General features: G+C 45.0%; 3 protein-coding genes across 4 annotated transcripts; 2 read left to right on the forward strand and 1 right to left on the reverse strand.

Moving 5' to 3' along the window:
• Positions 1 to 1,131: 1,131 nt before the first annotated feature.
• LOC121581694 (tRNA wybutosine-synthesizing protein 3 homolog) lies at positions 1,132 to 1,995 on the reverse strand (the record flags this gene model as incomplete). The annotated part of the gene is made up of 2 exons (XM_041897173.1): positions 1,132 to 1,662; positions 1,861 to 1,995. Coding segments are annotated over 2 exons (252 nt in total), but the record flags the coding sequence as incomplete, so codon positions are not given.
• Positions 1,996 to 3,781: 1,786 nt separating this feature from the next.
• Positions 3,782 to 9,458, forward strand: cryz (crystallin, zeta (quinone reductase)). Of its 2 annotated transcripts, XM_041896982.1 has the most exons (9): positions 3,782 to 3,871; positions 4,152 to 4,262; positions 4,456 to 4,608; positions 4,866 to 5,029; positions 5,383 to 5,434; positions 5,620 to 5,769; positions 6,048 to 6,149; positions 8,836 to 8,931; positions 9,048 to 9,458. In XM_041896982.1, the coding sequence occupies exons 1-9, from the start codon at positions 3,869 to 3,871 to the stop codon at positions 9,207 to 9,209; spliced, it is 993 nt and encodes a 330-aa protein (XP_041752916.1). In that variant the 5' UTR covers positions 3,782 to 3,868; the 3' UTR covers positions 9,210 to 9,458. The 2 variants fall into 2 exon arrangements, with proteins under 2 accessions (XP_041752916.1, XP_041752917.1); XM_041896983.1 differs by lacking the exon at positions 4,152 to 4,262 and having other exon boundaries at positions 3,793 to 3,871.
• Positions 9,459 to 10,093: 635 nt separating this feature from the next.
• Positions 10,094 to 16,828, forward strand: lrrc53 (leucine rich repeat containing 53). The gene is made up of 6 exons (XM_041895909.2): positions 10,094 to 10,437; positions 10,662 to 10,781; positions 11,194 to 11,822; positions 12,058 to 12,250; positions 12,482 to 12,970; positions 13,103 to 16,828. The coding sequence occupies exons 1-6, from the start codon at positions 10,431 to 10,433 to the stop codon at positions 16,651 to 16,653; spliced, it is 4,989 nt and encodes a 1,662-aa protein (XP_041751843.2). The 5' UTR covers positions 10,094 to 10,430; the 3' UTR covers positions 16,654 to 16,828.
• The last annotated feature ends 6,291 nt before the right edge of the window (positions 16,829 to 23,119 follow it).

Raw genomic sequence — 23,119 nt, forward strand, 5'->3', positions numbered from 1 at the left:
CCGTCAAATCTTGGGTGAGAACCTCCTTCCCTCAGCCAGGGCATTGAAAATGGGTCGTGGATGGGTATTCCAGCATGACAATGACCCAAAACACACGGCCAAGGCAACAAAGGAGTGGCTCAAGAAGAAGCACATTAAGGTGCTGGAGTGGCCTAGCCAGTCTCCAGACCTTAATCCCATAGAAAATCTGTGGAGGGAGCTGAAGGTTTGAGTTGCCAAACGTCAGCCTTCAAACCTTAATGACTTGGAGAAGATCTGCAAAGAGGAGTGGGACAAAAACCCTCCTGAGATGTGTGCAAACTTGGTGGCCAACTACAACAAACATCTGACCTCTGTGATTGCCAGCAAGGGTTTTGCCACCAAGTACTAAGTCATGTTTTGCAGAGGGGTCAAATACTTATTTCCCTCATTAAAATGCAAATCAATGTATAACATTTTTGACATGCGTTTTTCTGGATTTTGTTGTTATTCTGTCTCTCACTGTTCAAATAAACCTACCATTAAAATTATAGACTGATCATGTCTTTGTCAGTGGGCAAACGTACAAAATCAGCTGGGGATCAAATCCTTAATTCCCTCCCTGTATTTTGTTAGCTATTTATCAGTCTTATTGTTTGTGGATGGAAGCTGTTCCAAGAACCTGCACCAGTACCGCTCGCCATGCGGAAGCAGAGAGTCTGAAAACATGGAGGTCTGACAAGTTTTCAATTCCAATAAATTCAGAGCACTTTTTGTAAATCAAGTCATGAACTTAACTTTGATCATAATCTTACACAGTGATATCTAGCTAGCTGCTGTAGTTGGTAATGGACAATTGACCTCTCTATTCGTTTGAGATTTTCCTCCATTTTCTGATTGGCTACTTCCACCAGGAAACGTATATAGTCCTCCAGCACAGAGAGGAAGAGGAAGAGAGAAGCCGAACTCGGAGGGAAATCTGTCTCCCTCCAGCAGGTGGCGATTTTTCGTTGTTTCGCCCATCAAGCAAAGAGTTTTTGTATGGAGGTCAATGAGAGAGTGTTGAATTTGGTAATCACAAAAATGAATGGCTTATTTGCTACTTGAGGTTTATTTGATTGAATAGAAGTTTTGTAATGCTTAAGTTGTTACAAGTGTACTGATATAAGTAGGACACGTGACATCCCGGCAACTTTGAGAAAAAAACGATTTATATCTGAGTTGTCTCAAGATGGCTATGTATATTCATGGCATGAGGCTAGTTGCATAAAATACAGGCGGTTGACATCAACAACCCTCATCGAATATTCAAAAAAGGAGTACAATAATGAGACGTAATCCACCAATCCAAAGAAAGGATAGGCGGAGCTAGACAGCCCGCCGTGCCGCTTTGTGGACAACGACTCCCACTGTTAGGGAAGAGAGACATGTATCTTGTCAGTATATACATATTCTTTGACCAGGAACTGTCCTTTGTGGCTCAGTGGAACCTCCTGACCATGGGTACTTTGGACTGCCTAGAGAGATATCACACTCAGAATAAAACACAGAACCACCTCTGTTACACAAGCATATCAGTAAGGCACTTCATACAGAATAATTAATGAATACATGAAAAACTAAATTACAAACCAATATGATTTTTCCCTTCTTGCTGACAGTTAATCCGGAGTTTCTAAAGCCAGAGTTTATTGCCACAGAGTGCTGTAAAATAAACATCAGCTCACATGAACAATCACAGCTGTGTCTTTCTGGCAACAAATGAAGATCAATCCAAAGTTCATGGTACAGTAGTTTCAATATAAGCAAGGATACACAGGCAACTGTAATATGTTGTAAACTAGTCTGGAGAGTTTGATATTTTCAATGAGAACTACAGAGCAGGAGGGTTATCTGACTTACCAGAAGCTGCGCTTCATCAAGCTGTCTGCATTGGACATGAAGCACAATAGGCTCAAACTTCACATGACTTCTCCAAACCAGACACCAAATTTCCCATTTTACATGTATTGTGTGTGACAAAAAGCCAGGAGCAGATCAAAACAGATCTGATCCCTACACAGGCTCGAGGGGAACCTGGGAGGGTGGGTCTTCTGGCGCTAGTACCCCTTGCAAGTCTTCAGATGTAAAATCCTTCAGTCCCAAAAATGTATCTGCCGCAGCTACAATAATGTCCAGTTTCTTAGACTTCTTTGAGACTTGTGTTGTACAGTTTATAACTGTGGCAGACAGGGTATCTTTTATCTGGCAGCAAACATTTACTACAGGCTGTGGTGCGTCCACTACCATATCTTCACTAGCATCACTTGTTTTCTCAATTATTTTAAGGAGATTCGATTGACCGCTCTAACTTTTGCCACCTCAATCTCCTTCACCCTTGCAGGGCAGTCCATTAACTCAGAATCATGACCCCCACCACAATTGCAACACTGTCGTCCTTCTACACACCGTTCTTCAGTATACTCTGTTCGTCTGCACTTCACTTGAAACATGGCCAAATCCTTTACAATTCTTACACTGCAGTGGTTTGGGCGTATCTTACATAACCAAGCTTCACATGTGTAGATATTTGCTCTTTATCAAAAAACAACAGGACCTACAGACTTTCTTATTTTTCTCCATTCACCCAGCGGGTCAGACACTTTTTACAGCATGACATCACAATCAGAACACGATCAGAACGATTGGGAACTATTTCATGCTGGGAAGATTTTTACATGACACTGGGCACCAACCACACCAGGAATTCTCTTCAAGTATTCAACCTGAACATCCGTCGTCACCCCTGAGATGACTCTTTTTACGGGTGCTCTACTCCGAAGTTCAAAACACAAAACTTCTGTTGTCCGGATTCTTTTGAGGCCCACTGCAATCTTCCTCTGCTCTTCAGAAATACAATTAATCAAAATAAGACCACTCCTGGTCTTCACAATTTGACACCTCAAACGGGTTTCCCACATATGCATCCTTACTCAACAAACGCATCCCAACAAGATGCGATTCATTATCATTCACACACATATCCTCCGCTGCAATTTTAGACAATTTCCATTTTGTTCCTGTTTTCGATACTACTGTCGTCCATTCAGAACATTCGTCTTCACCAAATTTGCTTGACGCGCTGCTTGATTCGAACTCAGCATCCACTTCCGCCATCTTCCCCCTTCTTGCCTAATGTTGTTTCTTCTTCTTCTTCTTCTTCTTCTTCTTCTTCTTCTTCTTCTTCTTCTTCTTCTTCTTCTTCTGTGGGTTTTATGGCGGACTACATCCAAAAGTTGTATTGCCGCCACCAACTGGACGATTTGAAACCAAAATAAATAAATAAATCCATACTTAATAGTGATTCTAACAATCCACCCTAATAAAGATATTACATTGCCAAAACAAACAAAACTCCCACTTCTTCCTTCTTTTAGTTCTCCATATCTCGCTTCTCAGGCTCTAGGACCTGAGAAGGTGTTACAGCTTTTGCTAATATTCCATGTAAATCCTTTGCTGTGAAATCTTTCAGCCCCAGGATCCGCTCCACCGCAATCACAATGATTTCAATCTTCCTAGATCTTTTCTCCACCTTGGCAGTACCATTTATCACCATTGCGATAAAGGCCACAAAGTCCACCTTTTTAACCTTTAAAATGTCAGGATCCTCTTGGTGTAAGACAACCCCTGCAGCCTGCAGTGAAGGCCTATCCACTACAATGGACTCTTCTGGTGCAACATTCAAACCCTCAACCCTTTTCATTGCATAATGTTTTGAATGAAATGCAATATTTATCAAATGAGAAAAGCGTTTTACGGTGGCTGAGAGTGTCAAATTCGGATGTTGATAATGTCATGCTGTCGCCACCGTGAGGCAAGTGGGGAGGATAATTATTTTGGGACAGAAGTTACTGAAAGCTTTCTTACATAAATGGTGAGTCCGTTTTGACTTTCATTGCCTTGATATAAAGTTTATGCTAGTTGTATTTTTAGAAACATTATAGTATTTGTACTCAAACGTCCTGCTGAAGTGATAGCTAGGTAACCAGACAGTACAGTTGCTCGTTTGGTAACGTTAGCTAGCTAATGCCACTGCACTGTCCCAAAGTCCATAAGCCACTCGTGTGTCTTCTACTAACGCTACTACTTGCCAGCTAACGTTAGCTGCATGTAAAGGTTTTAGCCAACTAGTTAGCTACTCGATTTGTGTGCAGATGGCAACAACGTCCAAGTTAATGAGAGCCATTCGAGTGAGTGAGTTTGGCGGACCCTCCGTTTTGAAACTCTGCTCCAACATACCTTTGCCAAATCCAGGTCAGAAACAGGTAAAAAAAATATTTCAAAAACTTGAGTAACTTACTATTACTTTTGCTAACTGTAAAGTGCAAAAGACAATGGATGCCTTTTACATTTATTGTATTGCACTTCTACCTGTAGCTGTTTTCTATGTTGTATTATGTTACTTAATTCTAGGTCTGCAGAAGGTTCTCTATGTATGAAACAGCCTGTGTTCTCCAGGTGCTAATCCGTGTGCATGCGTGTGGAGTGAACCCTGTGGAGACCTACATCCGCTCTGGGACCTATGCCAGGAAGCCCAGCCTGCCCTACACTCCAGGGACTGACGTGTCAGGGGTCGTGGAAGCAGTCGGAGACGGGGTCCAACTCTTACAGGTGCTGATCTTACTGTACCATCCATCCCTAGGCTACCTGTAACATTATGATCACTGATGGTAATTGGTAACTATGCGCATGCGGCATGTGTAGTTTGTGAGAAAGTAATTGCCCACCAACATTTTGCTTTCAACTCTCCTTGATTATATAGACTGAAGTACTATGAGTACTCATTGTGTGAATGTGTTCATATTGAGTTTGTGTATGACTATACCATTAGGCGCTGAAGTGGAAGTCTGGTCTGTTTCACCTTTCAGGCTGGTGACCGTGTGTTCACCACTGCCACAGAGACAGGAGGGTATGCTGAATACACCGTTGTGTCTGAGGACTGTGTCTACCGGCTGCCAGACCCCTTAGACTACAAACAGGGAGCTGCCATTGGGATCCCCTACTGCACAGCATACAGAGCTCTCTTCCATAAGTAAGACACCAGCATTTTTTTGTTTCGTTTAAGGAGAATGGAATTCTGAGCGTATTATTTTTATGACAGGATAGGAGCAGAAGCAGGGAGACAGTAGAAGTGTTTAGGGCTCACCGCTCCCACACCAATGCTTTGGTTGAGGTCTTTGGATTTGACATGGTTAAACAGACTCAGCATCACAATCAAAATTATGTTCAAATCAGTTGAGATTCATCGACTCTGCTGCAAAATAAGACTTTTGTTTTATATTATTGAAATCTGTATGTCTGTTATTTTACTAATAGTCTTTGTTGGTGGGGCGTGTACAGTATGATGAGTGACGGGGTCTTGTGATCCATTGTCTTATGATCCAGAGCACATGCTAAAGCAGGCGAGACAGTACTCATCCATGGAGCCAGTGGCGGGGTAAGATCAATGCCCTCTTCTGTTTAATGTCTGTGCAATAGTTATTTTCCCCCATTTTCATTTAATAAAGATCAAATGAATCCAAATGACCTTTATTGCACTGCTTAAAGACAAGTGTTTTTGGGGGGTTAATTTACTAGGACCCAGTGTTTGTGACCTTTTCTTGGTGGTGTGTATCTTGTCAGGTGGGGGTGGCAGCGTGTCAGATGGCCAGAGCCTTGGGCCTGAGGGTCCTGGGGACAGCAGGAACCCCAGAGGGACTGGAGCTGGTCCTGAGGAATGGAGCTCACCAGGCTTTCAACCACAGAGAGGAAGGATACACTATCAAGATCATGGTAGGTGGGAAGGAGTCATAGTTGCGGTCTCCTTTAGACCTGAATTAATTTTAAGGACATTTTGTGTATGTCTTTCAGTGAGTGACTACTACTAGGCTATACATTGTAGCTGCTAAACCAGAGTGGGTAAAATAAAACACTTGTTATTACAGATGAGGTGTTAATTTTTCTCATTTCTAACATACCATGTTAGCCTAGGATAAGTTAAGAACTGAGGTGCCGCTTTTGTAAACACAGGTTGTCTTAATTAGTTATGTCTGGGCAATTTGTTTTTACAGGATGCTACCAAGGGGCAAGGTGTAAATGTGATTGTGGAGATGCTGTCTAATGTGAACCTCAGTAGTGACCTGCAGATGCTGGCCTACGGGGGGAGAGTGACGGTCAGTATACAGTGCCTTCGGAAAGTATTCAGACCCCTTGACTTTTTCCACATTTTGTTACGTTACAGCCTTATTAAATAAATAAAAATCCTCAGCAATCTACACAGAATACCCCATAATGACAAAGCGAAAATAGGTTTTTAGACATTTTTGCAAAAAATTATAATAAAGATAAACTGAAATACCTTATTTACAGAAGTATTCAGACCCTTTGCTATGAGACTCGATATTGAGCTCAGGTGCATCCTGTTTCCATTGATCATCCTTGAGATGTTTCTACAACTTGATTGGAGTCCATCTGTGGTAAATTATTATTATTTGGAAAGGCACACACCTGTCTATATAAGGTTTAAAAACATATGGAAATGTCTGCTCTACCCAAAATTACAACCAAATAATTGCAGCCTTACCGCAAAAATGGAAGAGGAAAGTGGAAGGGGGAGAAAGTAAGGAACTTGTCTGTCGGCCTTGCATTAAAGAACAAAATTGGTTAAGGAAAACTGTGATAAATAAAAAAGTATATCAGTTTCATTTAAGGAACAAAGGATTGACAGCCGTCCCATATAGATTGCAAAATAGTTGGGAAGAGATTTTTGACGTACCGATCCCATGGCATAGTGTTTATGAACTGATACGCAAAACGACACCGGATTCAAAACTTAGAATCTTTCAATTTAAATTATTATATAAAATTCTTGCTACCAATAAAATGTTATTTATATGGGGGATACAATCTTCCCAGCTCTGCAGATTTAGCTGCGAAGAGACAGAATCATTAGATCATTTGTTTTGGTACTGTCCATTTGTAGCTTGTTTTTGGACACAGGTCCAGGAATGGCTAAAGGATTGCAATATGTACCTGGAGCTAACCTTGCAGATAGCATTACTGGGTGATCTGAAAAGTCATAGTCAATCGATTAATAATACTTTTAGCAAAAATGTTTATTTTTAATTCACAATCTATAGAAACAATGAGAATAGAAAGGTTCAGAACTTTTGTAAGACATCACAGTACAGTTGAAATATATATGGCAAATATAAATCCTATATGGATGGTGTTAAGAGATAGATGGGATGTGTTGAATGGAATTGAAGGATGGGACTAATAACAACTAACAACAAATAATAACAAGATAACTAATAATGTAAGCATACTGTGTCCATAATAAGTATATAGGTTGTAGGTTGGGAGCTTTTGTGAAAGAGCACAGTTAGAAAGATATGGCATATAGAAGCAAACCGGATGGACATCATGAAAATGATCGGAGAGGTTGAGAGTAGAAGAAGTTAAGGAGAGAAAACAAACAAAATATAATTATTGTAAAATTGACTGTGTCCATAAAATGTAGATAGTAAGTATAAGCTGGAAGTAGAGTCCTAAGCATTGTTGTTCACTAGTTTACTCCAAGTAGGGAAAGGGTGGCGGGGTTGGAAAGTAATAAAGGGGAATATATATATATATATATATATATATATTTTTTTTAAGGATATGTATGTGTGTGTATATGTATGTATGTATAAAAACATGGGGGATTGGAAGTGATGCAGACATTACATTGATGGAAGTTACAATCTATCTGCAATATTAAGCTGATCTATCAAGACTCTTCCTAGAGCTGGCCGCCCGGCCAAACTGAGCAATCAGGGGAGAAGGGCCTTGGTCAGGGAGGTGACCAAGAACCCGATGGTCTCTCTGACAGAGCTCTAGAGTTCCTCTGTGGAGATAAGAGAACCTTCCAAGAAGGATATTTATTTCTGCAGCACTCCACCAATCAGGCCTTTACGGTAGAGTGGCCACTCCTCAGTAAAATGCACATGACCGCCCGCTTGGAGTTTGCATAAAGGCACCTAAAGGACTCTCAGACCATGAGAAACAAGATTCTCTGGTCTGATGAAACCAAGATTGAACTCTTTGGCCTGAATGCCAAGCGTCACGTCTGGAGGAAACCTGGCACCATCCCTATGGTGAAGCATGGTGGTGGCAGCATCATGCTGTGGGGGTCTTTTTCAGCGGCAGGGACTGGGAGACTAGTCAGGATCGAGGGAAAGATGAACAGAGCAAAGTACAGAGAGATCCTTGATGAAAACCTGCTCAGGACCTCAGACTGGGGCAAAGGTTCACCTTCCAACAGGACAACGACCCTAAGCACACAGCCAAGACAACGCAGGAGTGGCTTCGGGACAAGTCTCTGAATGTCCTTGAGTGGCCCAGCCAGAGTCCGGACTTGAACCCGATCAAACATCTCTGCAGAGACCTGAAATAGCTGTGCAGCAACGCTCCCCATCCAACCTGACAGAGCTTGAGTGGATCTGCAGAGAAGAATGGGAGAAACTTCCCAAATACAGGTGTGCCAAGCTTGTAGCGTCATACCCAAGAAGACTCGAGACTGTAATTGCTGCCAAAGGTGCTTCAACAAAGTACTGAGTAAAGGGTCTGAATACTTATGTAAATGTAATATTTAAACATTTTATTTTTAATAAATTAGCAGAAACTTATAAAAAGCGTGTTTTTGCTTTGTCATTATGGGGTATTGTGTGTAGATTGATGAGGGGGAAACAACTATTTCATCCATTTTAGAATAAGGCTGTAACCTAACAAAATGTGGAAAAATTCAAGGAGTCTGAATACTTTCCGTTAGCATGTGTAATTTATTTTAGACTTTTATTTTTCTCTTTTGTTGTTTAGGTTGTTGGCAGTAGAGGCCCTATTGAAATCAACCCTCGAGACACCATGGCCAAAGAGTCCAGCATCATTGGTGTTGCCTTACCCTACGCTACTGTTGTAAGAGTCTAGATTCCTAGTATAATGTTGATTCTCATTCAGGCAGTAGTCATTCTATAAATCATACATTATATAGTCTAAATTATATTTTCTCTCTCTGTCTCTCACCTCTACAGGAAGAGAAGGCTGAGTGTGCCGCAGCCCTGTTTGCAGGGTTGGATGCTGGTTGGCTGAAGCCTGCTGTAGGAAAACAGTACACCCTGGACATGGCCTCCCAGGCCCATATTGACATCATAGACTGCCCTGGGGCTTCTGGGAAGATGGTACTGACCATGTGAATGGAACATCTGTAGGACTACTGTGAAATGTTACTGATTGACAGTGGATGAAATTCTGATTACTTTACATGCGTTTCATGCATATGGAATTCAAATTGCTTGAAATCTTGCCACAGACGAAGATGGTGGGGCTCACTTTCGGTGATCTTCTTGATTAATCATGTGAATTTCTAAACCAATTTGTTGTCATTTCAATGCATTGGGTCGATAAGAAAAATTTGAAATAATAAATATTATCATTGAATGCAATTTTTGTAAAATATTACAAAGGGAATTCCTCCTTTTCCAGAGTAAATAATAGCGTTGAAGTGCTCAATCTTTTACCTCTGTCAGACACAAGTTAAGTCAGGGGTGTGTGTGACACCGTCCCATCCGGTGCCATCTCAGGTAACAGCCCTGCGAACTGAGCATGCTCAGAGAAGCACAGGTAACCTTACCCAGCCTCTCCAATACGAACGCAGACTGTTGACTGTGAAACAGTAGGAGTGACAACCGTAACCTGGGTTGGTCAATGTTTGAAATGATGAAGCACAATGAGTGCTTATATGATGTTATATTGGACTGGTTGTAGAACTAATGTTTTCACCTGTAATGGGACTCGCAGCTGATCTGTGAGCGGTCTATGACGGTGTTTTTGGATGGTTGGATTCTCTGGTCCATTTAGGCCTGCAGGTAAGACTTGATCTGGATCATGTTTATCTATGTATGACTCAGATAAACACGCATAAACACTCAGGTAACATGGGTGAACTGAATAGACTCCAGGGGGGGGGTCATCATGCATGTTTCATTTTAATATGCCATTTAGCAGACGCTTTTATCCAAAGCGACTTACAGTCATGCGTACATAAAAAAAATGTTTTGTGTATGGGTGGTCCCGGGGATCGAAGCCACTACCCTGGCATTACAAGCGCCGTGCTCTACCAGCTGAGCTACAGAGGAATCCCAGGTTTCATGAATCCTAGGTTGTTACCATTGCTTTCACCCCAGTTTATTTGGTCTCCTAGCAACACAAGCCAAATGAGCAAAGTATTTGTTACTGAGCTGAATATGTTTTTATAAAAAATATATAATAATTACATATTATTAAGACGGTGGTTATATATCTGTAGGAGCAGTATGACCAGACCTGTAAAGGAGTTGAGACAAGATGATAAGGCCCTGAGACCACTTACATGGGAGAGCCAACACAACACCATGCAGCCTGGCCAATAACAAACCATGAGAAGTATGTCTACCGTAACATTTCAACACCGATTTGTCAATATTCAACACATGAAAGGTATATTCTCTCTCTACATTTGCTGTTCAGGTATTGGATTAATGCTTCACAATGTAGGTCTATTGAATGTGTGAACAGCTAAGATATTAAATATACCGACAAGAAATGTTGATATACCATTCCCCCTCCAAGCTAACCAGCTGTGTGTGTGTGCCCTTGGTGAAACCCAGGTGTTTTCCTGATGCTGATGCTGTCAATCACACATACCCAGAGCCTCTCCTCATGTCCAGCCTCCTGTGTGGTGTGTTCTGAAGACGCTGTCATCTGTTACAAGCTCTCCAACATCCTAGGTAAGAATGATCATTGACTGCCGAGTTGAGATTAAGAAATATCGCCCTCTACTAATGATCTAAGATGGCATTCATTTGAGCAAGATTTGTTGGAATGTCTTGCTCCACACTAGCCTATGGTTATCATCACACCCGTCGCTATGGGCGGGCCATAGGGGGCCGGGCCCGCCCCCAAAAATGCTTGTGCCCCCCCACTTGAGGGAATTTATTATTAAATATACGTACTGTAGGCTAATAATAATTGTGCCCTGCCCTCCCATGCATTTCATATGCCCCCCTTAAGACTGGGGTCTGGCGACGGGTCTGGCTATCATAAAGATCCTGACTCTTTGTGTCAAAAGCTATCTGTGTAGCCAGCCCTATTAAAGCAGTAATGATTGACAACCAGGTCTGTGTTTTCTTCCACCTCTAGAGGCCCCTGAGACCACCAAGGCCCTGATGCTAACCGACGGCTCCATCGTGTCCGTGGACCGCCACTTCCTGTCTGACATGTCCAGCATGACCGTGCTGTCCCTCAGCCACAACGCTATCGCCACCATCTCCCACGACGCCTTCCAGAACCTCACTGTCCTCCACACCCTCCTCCTGGACCACAACCGCCTCTCCAGCCAAGCCCTGGGGAGGGACACTTTCTCCTGGCTGCCCAGGTTGGAGATCCTCCAGCTGGGGAACAACGCCCTGGGGGAGGTCAACGGCTCCTGGTTCCACGCCGCTGGGGCCCTGCGGACGCTGCAGCTGGAGGGGAACCACCTCTCCAGGCTGGATGCCACCACCTTTGCCTCGGCTGACCTCCAGGGGCTGGAGATCCTGGATCTGTCCGATAATCTGATCACATATCTGGGGAGGGATAGCTTCCGGGGCCTGCTGGGGCTCCGGAGTCTGGATCTGTCCAGGAATCAGCTCCGGAGCGCCCCGACAGAGGCGTTTTCGTACCTGTCGTGGATGTCTAGTCTGAACCTGGAACTAAACCGGTGGGACTGTACGTGTGAGCTGAGGGAGCTGGCGTCTTTCCTCACCAGCTATATGGAGGCTCCGGATAAGGTTGTTATCTTCAGTTTTCTTTTTATACTTTGATTTATTGTATTCCTTTTTTTACCAATGTGTTTTATTATTTTGAATTAGGGGTTACACATACGTTGGCTGCCTGCAAGTATTATAAGAAAGGTGCTTTATGAATCTATGGTGTATAAACTATATTGTATGAAAGGTGCTATGTAGATGTGTGTTGTTATCATTGTTGTAACAGGATGATTGCTAAAATAACATTCTTGTTCAGGTACTGTTCAATGGGCGTAGGATGGTGTGTGTGAGTTCTGACAACCCGGCAGTGAAGACTGTGCTGGAGCTGACAGAGGCCAACTGTGTTCCGCCCAATCAGAACATCACAGTGCAGGTTGAGGCTAAGAACTCCATCTCCTCTCAGCGCTATACCAGAGACCTGGCTCTGGCTGCAGCCTTCTGCTTCGCTGGTCAGTACCTCAGAAACTACATCCTCCATGGCCACTTTCTAGCCACACGTAACTTTTCTCTACTCAAATAGTGGTAAATATATGAAATTGTATAGGACAATGTGACTTCTGTATCATGCAACTCTGTAAAGTGTATCAACACTGTAAAATAAAGTGTGTTTTTTATTTTATCCCACTACATAAAGCTTAGGTCAGTCAGCTGTAACTCATAACTATGCTAATAACGTGTAGGTGGCGTTGGACTCACCCTAGCTGTGGTGTATATCGTTTACCGTAAACTGGGGATGAACAAGAGCCTCAAGGTCTGGAGAGACAGGACTGGAGCTAAGGAGGAGGAGAGTGGGAGGACAGCTCCCACCCAAACAGTCACCCAGTGGGATCTGAGCAGGGAGAATGAGGCCCTACGTATGGCTCAAATGGGACTGGAAACCAAGCTGATGATTCCCAATAGCCACCTTCAGCCCTGGGACAGGGAGAGAGCCATGTTTGACCTGAGAATAGGCAAAGATGGCAGCCATTTTACATGCCCCCATTGTGGCCCTACAGTCAGTGGGTCTGCAATTGAACAGGGGGTAGGAGATGGACACTTAGGGGCAGCCCTGCACATGCTCAGACAAGGAGGAGGCCAGCCCAACAAGATGGAGAGTCTGGCCATGACAGAGGAGAGCGATGAGAGGAAGAGACATGTGCCCCAGCAAACACTCATGTCAAAGACAGAAGGTGAGCATGTTTTGATTCATATTTCACTGCATAGACTGATTAGGATTATATCAGTGATGAGACTATAGGCAGACACACGCACACAAACTGCAGATGCTTTGTCTAACTCTCTTTCCCTGTTGTCATTCACAGATCTAAGGGGTCAAAGGTTATTGGTCGGGCCACCAGAGGGTCAGAGCAACCATATTCTTAGTCAGGAGGAGTTACTCTATCACCAGCAGGGTTTTAATATAAAAAGCCATGATGGTCCTAATGGCAACAATAAGCTATTGGGTGGCAGCAGTTACTATTCACCTCCACATAGAAACATGCCCACACATAAAAGTCTAAAAGATGAGATGGTAAGGCCTGGAAATCACGTAGGCCTTGACTACAGACCGTCAAAAATGGACTTCCAATCAGAGCATGGTAGACCTGTACCTGACTACCAACCCCAAACCGTCAGCTGTGTGAACTGTTACAGAACCTATGAGTACGGACAGCCAGGGGAGAAAGTCAGAGATGTATTGTATGAAGTCAATTCAAGAGAATCTGCTGGGTATGATGGTTCTCCCAACCACAACCCACTGACAAGACTAAACATCCGAAGGAACATGAACTACAACCAGTCTAATATGGATATCTATGCAAAGCATGCAATCAAGCAGAGGAGTGTGACTTTTGACTTGGAAAGATCTGGAGTGCATGTCGTTGATGTACAAAGGATGAACCATGATAGGAAAGGTAAACATGACAGGATTAAAAGTTATAGGAAAGCGGAATATGGTGATAAACAGATCCTGAGCTATGAAAGCATTGGACGATCTGTGAGGAGTAATGGTCTTGAAAGAGAGGACCACTCCAAAAGGGATAAACATAAAGCCCAGTCAGATGGTTTACTAAAAGTGAAGCTCAACCTTAACCCTCTTAAGAAAAGCAAGGTCCATCCAGGGAAAAACAGCCACGAGAAACTAGAACAGGGTGATAGAGAACGAACTGACTCCAAGAACCGAAAACAACTGAAAACGAGGGGTAAATATGCCAAAGGCAAAAGGCACAACCAGGAAGAGTCTATAGAAAAAACAGACAAATCCAATAAAGGAAACTCGTCTCACAAAAACAAAGCCAATCAGTCATCCAAAAAGATATCTACCACCACTAAGTCTAAAGAAACTGATGACAATGAAGATGATGATGATCAAGAGAAGGAAGATCCAGTGCCACAGGAAAACAATGCATCCTCCAAGCAAAAAAAGACAACCTCAAAATCAAAATATCAGGAGGGCTCGAATGGTGACCATTCCAAGGAGAGTAGAGCGGCTCAAGATCAGAAGACCGAAGTCTCACAAGATAAAACTGGAGGAGAAACAGAGGAATCTGGTGGAGCACCTATACCAAGTAATGTGAGTCCTTACCAGTCATACCTCAACAGAGCTGGTGAGAGTTCAACCCATGGGCAACAGGTGGAACAATACAGAAATGGACAAGGCCAAGCACTGATCACTGAGGTGCCCCAACACCCCGGTTACCTAAGCGATGGAGTGACTCTTCAGAGGGCATTGAGTAGCCCACAACTGTCAGCAGCAAAGTCCCTCAAAGGAATGGAAAGGACTTCCAGTTACAGTAACCTTGCTGTCCAGGGAGGAAACTCTATACTATTACAAAACACTGTTGCACCAAACACCATTTACGGTGGCAACTCACAGGCTCAAAGTCTGAGTAGACAAGGCAGTTTAGGTCCGCCATCTTTACTGACTAACATCCCACACACATCCCCACTATATACAGGCAATGCAGGGAGCTCACCTGTAAATCCACTGATTCAGCTGTTGTCACAGTCAGTTCCAGGCAACTTTAACCAGGGGGCCATGATCGGCTCTCAGCCAGCCCAGTTTCCAGTACTCCAAAGAGTGGTAGATCTCACTCTGCTTGCCCAGGGTCCAGGCTCACTAAATGGGCAGAATATATTGCCGCTTGCACAGGGTCCTGGTTCACTAAATGGGCAGAATATCTCTCCACTTGCCCAGGGTCCTGGATCACTAAATGGGCAGAATATGTCTCAGGTTGCCCAGGGTCCTGGATCACTAAATGGGCAGAATATGTCTCAGGTTGCCCAGGGTCCTGGATCACTAAATGGGCAGAATATCTCTCCACTTGCCCAGGGTCCTGGATCACTAAATGGGCAGAATATATCTCCACTTGCCCAGGGTCCTGGATCACTAAATGAGCAGAATATATCTCAGCTTGCTCAGGGTCCTGGATCACTAAATGGGCAGAATATATCTCAGCTTGCCCAGGGTCCTGGATTACTAAATGAGCAGAATATCTCTCAGTTTGCTCAGGGTCCTGGATCACTAAATGAGCAGAATATCTCTCAGCTTGCTCAGGGTCCTGGATCACTAAATGAGCAGAATATCTCTCAGCTTGCTCAGGGTCCTGGATCACTAAATGGGCAGAATATCTCTCAGCTTGCTCAGGGTCCTGGATCACTAAATGAGCAGAATATATCTCAGCTTGCCCAGGGTCCTGGATCACTAAATGGGCAGAATATCTCTCAGCTTGCTCAGGGTCCTGGATCACTAAATGAGCAGAATATCTCTCAGCTTGCTCAGGGTCCTGGATCACTAAATGAGCAGAATATATCTCAGTTTGCCCAGGGTCCTGGATCACTAAATGAGCAGAATATCTCTCAGCTTGCCCAGGGTCCTGGATCACTAAATGAGCAGAATATCTCTCAGCTTGCTCAGGGTCCTGGATCACTAAATGGGCAGGTAATCTCTCAGCTTGTTCAGGTTCCTGGATCACTAAATGGGCAGGTAATCTCTCAGCTTGCCCAGGGTCCTGGATCACTAAATGAGCAGAATATCTCTCAGCTTGCTCAGGGTCCTGGATCACTAAATGGGCAGGTAATCTCTCAGCTTGCTCAGGGTCCTGGATCACTAAATGAGCAGAATATATCTCAGCTTGCTCAGGGTCCTGGATCACTAAATGGGCAGAATATATCTCAGTTTGCCCAGGGTCCTGGATCACTAAATGAGCAGAATATCTCTCAGTTTGCTCAGGGTCCTGGATCACTAAATGAGCAGAATATCTCTCAGCTTGCTCAGGGTCCTGGATCACTAAATGAGCAGAATATCTCTCAGCTTGCTCAGGGTCCTGGATCACTAAATGGGCAGAATATCTCTCAGCTTGCTCAGGGTCCTGGATCACTAAATGAGCAGAATATATCTCAGCTTGCCCAGGGTCCTGGATCACTAAATGGGCAGAATATCTCTCAGCTTGCTCAGGGTCCTGGATCACTAAATGAGCAGAATATCTCTCAGCTTGCTCAGGGTCCTGGATCACTAAATGAGCAGAATATATCTCAGTTTGCCCAGGGTCCTGGATCACTAAATGAGCAGAATATCTCTCAGCTTGCCCAGGGTCCTGGATCACTAAATGAGCAGAATATCTCTCAGCTTGCTCAGGGTCCTGGATCACTAAATGAGCAGAATATCTCTCAGCTTGCTAAGGGTTCTAGTTCAGGTCCAGGCTCACTAAATGTAGAGAGTCTCTCTAACAACAACAGTATGAACCCCGTGGCCGCCCCTGTTCTACAGGAGTACCTGTCCTCAGCAGAAGGCTCACCCAGAAGGATTAGACTGGTGCTGCCTGAGAAAACCACTAACAGACCGCCAACTGCTCTGGAGAGGAAAATCCGATAATAAGTAGATTTGAATTGTCCAATTGGGTTTTCTTATGGACTCAAAAAAGGGATCACTCAAAAATAACACTTCATCTTAATGCTCAAGTGAACTTAGAATGATCCTGTCTATGACAGTGTCACGATCGTCGGGAACAGAGGACCAAGGCGCAGCGTTGAATGCGAACATACTTTTTTATTAGTGATTACACGAACAAAAACAACAAACGATAACGTGACGTCCTCGGTCTAACACAAACCACACTGGAAACAAGATCCCACAAACACTGTGGGAAAACTGGCTGCTTAAGTATGGTTCCCAATCAGAGACAACAAGCAACAGCTGATACACGTTGCCTCTGATTGAGAACCACACCGGCCAACATAGAAATACAACACTAGAACGGACACAACGAGCACAAAACATAAAGAACACTCACACCCTGGCTCAACATACAAGCGTCCCCAGAGCCAGGGCGTGACAGTACCCCCCCCAAAGGCGCGGACTCCGACCGCGCCAACAGAACACCACAGGGGAGGGACCGGGTGGGCACTCCGCCTTGGCGGCGGATCCGGCTCTGGGCATGATCCCCACTCCCTCTCTAACCCCCTACAGTACCCCTGGTCCGGTCTGGCCCTGCTGGCCGGAGCTGGACTGAACACTGGTGGAGCGGATTGCTCTAGCTCCGACGTGGAGCAGCTGACCGGTACCGGACCAGGCACCGGTGGAACAGGCACGGGCTGTGCCGGACTGACGACGCACACCACTGGCTTGGTGTGGGGAGCAGGAACAGGCCGAGCCGGGCTGACGAAGCGCACCACTGACTTGGTGCGGAGAGCAGGAATGGACCGGGCCGGGCTGTCGACGCGCACCACTGACTTGGTGCGGGGAGCAGGAACAGGCCGGGCCGGGCTGGCGACGCGCACCATAGGCTTGGTGCGGGAGCAGGAACAGGCCGGACCGCACGCGCACCATAGGCTTGGTGCGGGGAGCAGGAACAGGCCGGGCCGGGCTGGCGGCGCACCATAGGCTTGGTGCCGGAGCAGGAACAGGCCGGACCGGCTGGCGACGCGCACCATAGGCTTGGTGCGGGGAGCAGGAACAGGCCGGGCCGGGCTGGCGACGCGCACCATAGGCTTGGTGCGGGAGCAGGAACAGGCCGGCCGGGCTGGCGACGCGCACCATAGGCTTGGTGCGGGGAGCAGGAACAGGCCGGACCGGGCTGGCGACGCGCACCACAGGCTCGAGGCGGGGAGCAGGAACAGGCCAGACCGGGCTGGCGACGCGCACCATAGGCTCGGTGCGGGGAGCAGGAACAGGCCGGACCGGGCTGGCGACGCGCACCATAGGCTTGGTGCGGGGAGCAGGAACAGGCCGGGACGGGCTGGCGACGTGCACCATAGGCTTGGTGCGGGGAGCAGGAACGGGCCGGACCGGGCTGGCGACGCGCACCACAGGCTCGATGCGGGGAGCAGGAACAGACCGGACCGGGCTGGCGACGCGCACCACAGGCTCGATGCGAGGAACAGGAACAGGCCGGACCGTACTGGGGACACACACCACTGGCCCTACGCGGGGATCAGGAACGGGCCGGACCGGACTGGTAACACACCCCAGTACCTCTCGCCGTGCCTCTACACTTTCCTTCCCCTTTGTGACCAGTGGCCCCCGTAACCTGGCGGCCTCCTCTGCCAACCCGCTGGACCGCTCTATCGCGGCCTCCTGCTGCCCCGTCGTCCACGGCGTGAGCCCCCCCCTAAAAATGTTCTGGGTGTCTCTCCTCCCCGTGGACCAGGCCTCCATATCTCTCGCCAGACTCTCACCCCACTGCTCCAAAGTCCAACCTCTCTGCTCTTCACTTGGCTTGGCCCAGTCGAGACTCTTACACCACTGCTCCAAAGTCCAACCTCTCTGCTCTTCACTTGGCTTGGCCCAGTCGAGGTTGCAAAGGCGATCCGCTAGAGATTCCCCTGGCGATGGCTCCTGGACACGCTGCTTGGTCCAGTTTTGGTGGGATCTTCTGTCACGATCGTCGGGAACAGAGGACCAAGGCGCAGCGTTGAATGCAAACATACTTTTTTATTAGTGATTACACGAACAAAAACAACAAACGATAACGTGACGTCCTCGGTCTAACACAAACCACACTGGAAACAAGATCCCACAAACACTGTGGGAAAACTGGCTGCTTAAGTATGGTTCCCAATCAGAGACAACAAGCAACAGCTGATACACGTTGCCTCTGATTGAGAACCACACCGGCCAACATAGAAATACAACACTAGAACGGACACAACGAGCACAAAACATAAAGAACACTCACACCCTGGCTCAACATACAAGCGTCCCCAGAGCCAGGGCGTGACAGACAGTCTAAGCACCTCTCTTCATAATGTACATGGAATATTTACTGTATCTGTCAGCCAATGCACTTACTCAACCTGTCTTCCTATTGTTAATACCTGCCTCAAAGCATTATAAACTATTTAATGTTTGTCAAGTGTGTGGATTGGTAGGTGACTTGCTTGTATTTTTATAAATTCAGTTTAACACAGGGTAGACACATGGCAGTATATAGGGTTTAGTTTGAAACCCCTATTGACCCCTAATTGAAACCCCTAATTGCCCCACAGCTGTGGTGCTGTGCAGGTTGAAGTGGAAGGTTGTGCTTTGTCTGCCTCTGTTGAATTATCATGGTCTGTAGGCCAAAACAATCACATATATGTGTAGTTGAACAGAAACAACTTAGAACTCTCCATGTAATTTGTCCTGCGATGGCAGTGACGATCTGTAAATGCATAGAATATTTCTTAAATTAATGAACATACAGGAAATCTCTAACACATTATATTGAGTAATTTAAGTGTTTACTAAAAGTGTTAACATAATTAAAAGATAAAGAGTGATTTGAAAATCTACAATTTGATCTACATTTTGTCATTACAAATCTATAGTTTTACATTAAATATTACCTGGTGTATTTTCATTGTTCCACGGATCGTCTCGTGACGATCTGGTAGCAGGGGATCCATTTTCTCAATATCTTGCTCTGTGACGTAAAAGAGCTTCACATTTGACTGCTCTTTTGAAAGTTCCCCGTAGAAAACTTTTCCGTTCTGAAGGTCCTTTTCTTTTGCCACCATCAAATCAGCTTTTCTCTTCACAGCTGCACCGATTCCATCCGCAGGACCTTTCCCATGTCCAGCCTCCAAAAAATCCCATGTGATCTTCTGAAACCCCAGTTGAAGTGGAATTGTGCTCAGGTAGAATACATTCTTCTAGGATCTGTACTGTGTGGTTGGTCCATCACTTACAACATGGAGGACAGTGGCAGATGGATTCAACTCACAGAGGTGGGAGAGAATTTTGGAGAGGTGTCAAAATTGCTGAGGGGTCATGACGCATTGATGAGCTTACTGAGCACACTGACACAACACCTTATTTAGTGCATACAACCCCAGTGTGAAGTGTTGTCTGCTGGTGAGAGTCACCAAAATGCACCGCCAGTATTTCAGAGGCATACATGCATAGGTAGTTCTCGGCGAAATCCACATGAAGGATTAGGTCAACTTCTCTAAGGTTTTCTCTGACCTTTTAATGTGGAGTACTGATGTCTGATATTGTCTTTCACTGATGGATTGACAATCCTAAAGGGACATCTTTTGGTGAGCTCTGTGTATGACAGTTTGACCTCTGGTAGTTCTATCTTGAACTTCTGATAGAGTTTTGCCAGTGTGTCGTTCAGTTATCACTTCTGCATTTTATTATTGTGTCTTGTCAATGTGTCCCTTTTTCCTTTTGATGCTTGACTGTTATCACATTCAAATAACCTTTTTATTTAATCTTCTATTGCTGGGCTGATTGCATTCAAATGTTTATTTCTTGAGTACTGCAGACAGGTTGGCCGTTTGTTGTTTACCCGCATTGTCTTCGCGGAGAATTCAAATTATCTTTGTGCCATTTTCACCATGCAATACTTTTTCAGTATTTTCCCAGCCAAAACCTTGCATATCACTTGTTGGTCTTTTGCACTCTGTTGCTTCTGGTATTTCTCTCACAGCTCTGAGATGATGGTGTTATGGAACAGAAGTATTCTTCTCAGATTCTGTGGCTTTGACCGCATTTGGTGTTGTATTTTTGATCTGGGGAATCCAAAATGCGGATCTTCTCTGACAATCTATCATATATTGTTTTATACTTTCTCAGTTTTCTTTCCGCGGCCTCCAACTTCATATTGTTCATACATACAGTGATGGAAAAAAGTATTTGATCCCCTGCTGATTTTGTACGTTTGCCCACTGACAAAGAAATGATCAGTGTATAATGTTAATGGTAGGTTTATTTGAACAGTGAGAGACAGAATAACAACAACAAAATCCAGAAAAACGCATGTCAAAAATGTTATAAATTTATTTTGCATTTTAATGAGGGAAATAAGTATTTGACCCCCTCTCAATCAGAAAGATTTCTGGCTCCCAGGTGTCTTTTATACAGGTAACGAGCTGAGATTAGGAGCACACTCTTAAAGGGAGTGCTCCTAATCTCAGCTTGTTACCTGTATAAAAGACACCTGTCCACAGAAGCAATCAATCAATCAGATTCCAAACTCTCCACCATGGCCAAGACCAAAGAGCTCTCCAAGGATGTCAGGGACAAGATTGTAGACCTACACAAGGCTGGAATGGGCTACAAGACCATCGCCAAGCAGCTTGATGAGAAGGTGACAACAGTTGGTGCGATTATTTGCAAATGGAAGAAACACAAAAGCACTGTCAATCTCCCTCGGCCTGGGGCTCCATGCAAGATCTCACCTCGTGGAGTTGCAATGATCATGAGAATGGTGAGGAATCAGCCCAGAACTACACGGGAGGATCTTGTCAATGATCTCAAGGCAGCTGGGACCATAGTCACCAAGAAAACAATTGGTAACACACTACGCCTTGAAGGACTGAAATCCTGCAGCGCCCGCAAGGTCCCCCTGCTCAAGAAAGCACATATACAGGCCCGTCTGAAGTTTGCCAATGAACATCTGAATGATTCAGAGGAGAACTGGGTGAAAGTGTTGTGGTCAGATGAGACCAAAATCGAGCTCTTTGGCATCAACTCAACTCGCCATGTTTGGAGGAGGAGGAATGCTGCCTATGACCCCAAGAACACCATCCCCACCGTCAAACATGGAGGTGGAAACATTATGCTTTGTGGGTGTTTATCTGCTAAATGGACAGGACAACTTCAACGCATCAAAGGGATGATGGACGGGGCCATGTACCGTCAAATCTTGGATGAGAACCTCCTTCCCTCAGCCAGGGCATTGAAAATGGGTCGTGGATGGGTATTCCAGCATGACAATGACCCAAAACACATGGCCAAGGCAACAAAGGAGTGGCTCAAGAAGAAGCACATTAAGGTCCTGGAGTGGCCTAGCCAGTCTCCAGACCTTAATCCCATAGAAAATCTGTGGAGGGAGCTGAAGGTTCGAGTTGCCAAACATCAGCCTCAAAACCTTAATGACTTGGAGAAGATCTGCAAAGAGGAGTGGAACAAAATCCCTCCTGAGATGTGTGCAAACCTGGTGGCCAACTACAAGAAACATCTGACCTCTGTGATTGCCAACAAGGGTTTTTCCACCAAGTACTAAGTCATGTTTTGCAGAGGGGTCAAATACTTATTTCCCTCATTAAAATGCAAATCAATTCATAAAATTTTTGACATGCGTTGTTCTGGATTTTTATGTTGTTATTCTGTCTCTCACTGTTCAAATAAACCTACCATTAAAATTATAGACTGATCATGTCTTTGTCAGTGGGCAAACTTACAAAATTAGCAGGGGATCAAATACTTGTTTCCCTCACTGTAGATCCCTGTAGACTTTGGATCTGTTTTTTTGCACCTTTCTACGGCCTCTCTGTCTAAGGGTTTTCAAGTTTGAACAGGAGGGGGAATCCGGTACCATTTGAGGGGCAAAGTCACTCAATCAGCCTAACATAATACAAAATGTAATGGTCTTATTTAGCAAATAAGTGTTCAATTTCAACTTAACCATAATCATAGGGCCCGAGTGGCGCAGTGGTGCTAGCTGTGCCACTAGAGATCCTGGTTCGAATCCAGGCTCTGTCGTAGCCGGCCGCGACCGGGAGACCCATGGGGCGGCGCGCACAATTGGCCCAGCGTCGTCCAGGGTAGGGGAGGGAATGGCCGGCAGGGGATGTAGCTCAGTTGGTAGAGCATGGCGTTTGCAACGCCAGGGTTGTGGGTTCGATAAAATAATGTATGCACTAACTGTAAGTCGCTCTGGATAAGAGCGTCTGCTAAATGACTAAAATGTAAATGTAATGTAATTTGTGTGCATTTTCAGGTCTTAATGTAAGTAAACATTTATTAACTAATACATTTTGTCATTACCACCACATTCTGTCCTTACCATCACAGTTTATTATGTGGTGGTAATGATGTGTGGTGAGAATGTAATTTTTACAGTATTTGGTCA

This window comes from Coregonus clupeaformis, chromosome 14 (genome assembly GCF_020615455.1).
Source record: "Coregonus clupeaformis isolate EN_2021a chromosome 14, ASM2061545v1, whole genome shotgun sequence".
In the NCBI taxonomy this organism is placed as follows: Eukaryota; Metazoa; Chordata; class Actinopteri; order Salmoniformes; family Salmonidae; genus Coregonus; species Coregonus clupeaformis.

Bases quoted from the DNA above. Each gene is read 5' to 3' on its own strand.
- cryz (XM_041896982.1), top strand. The intron at 4,263-4,455 runs GTAAAAAAAATA...TGTGTTCTCCAG, and splicing joins CAAATCCAGGTCAGAAACAG to GTGCTAATCCGTGTGCATGC. The intron at 5,435-5,619 runs GTAAGATCAATG...GTATCTTGTCAG, and splicing joins TCCATGGAGCCAGTGGCGGG to GTGGGGGTGGCAGCGTGTCA.
- lrrc53 (XM_041895909.2), top strand. The intron at 11,823-12,057 runs GTTGTTATCTTC...ATTCTTGTTCAG, and splicing joins ATATGGAGGCTCCGGATAAG to GTACTGTTCAATGGGCGTAG. The intron at 12,251-12,481 runs GTCAGTACCTCA...AATAACGTGTAG, and splicing joins TGCAGCCTTCTGCTTCGCTG to GTGGCGTTGGACTCACCCTA.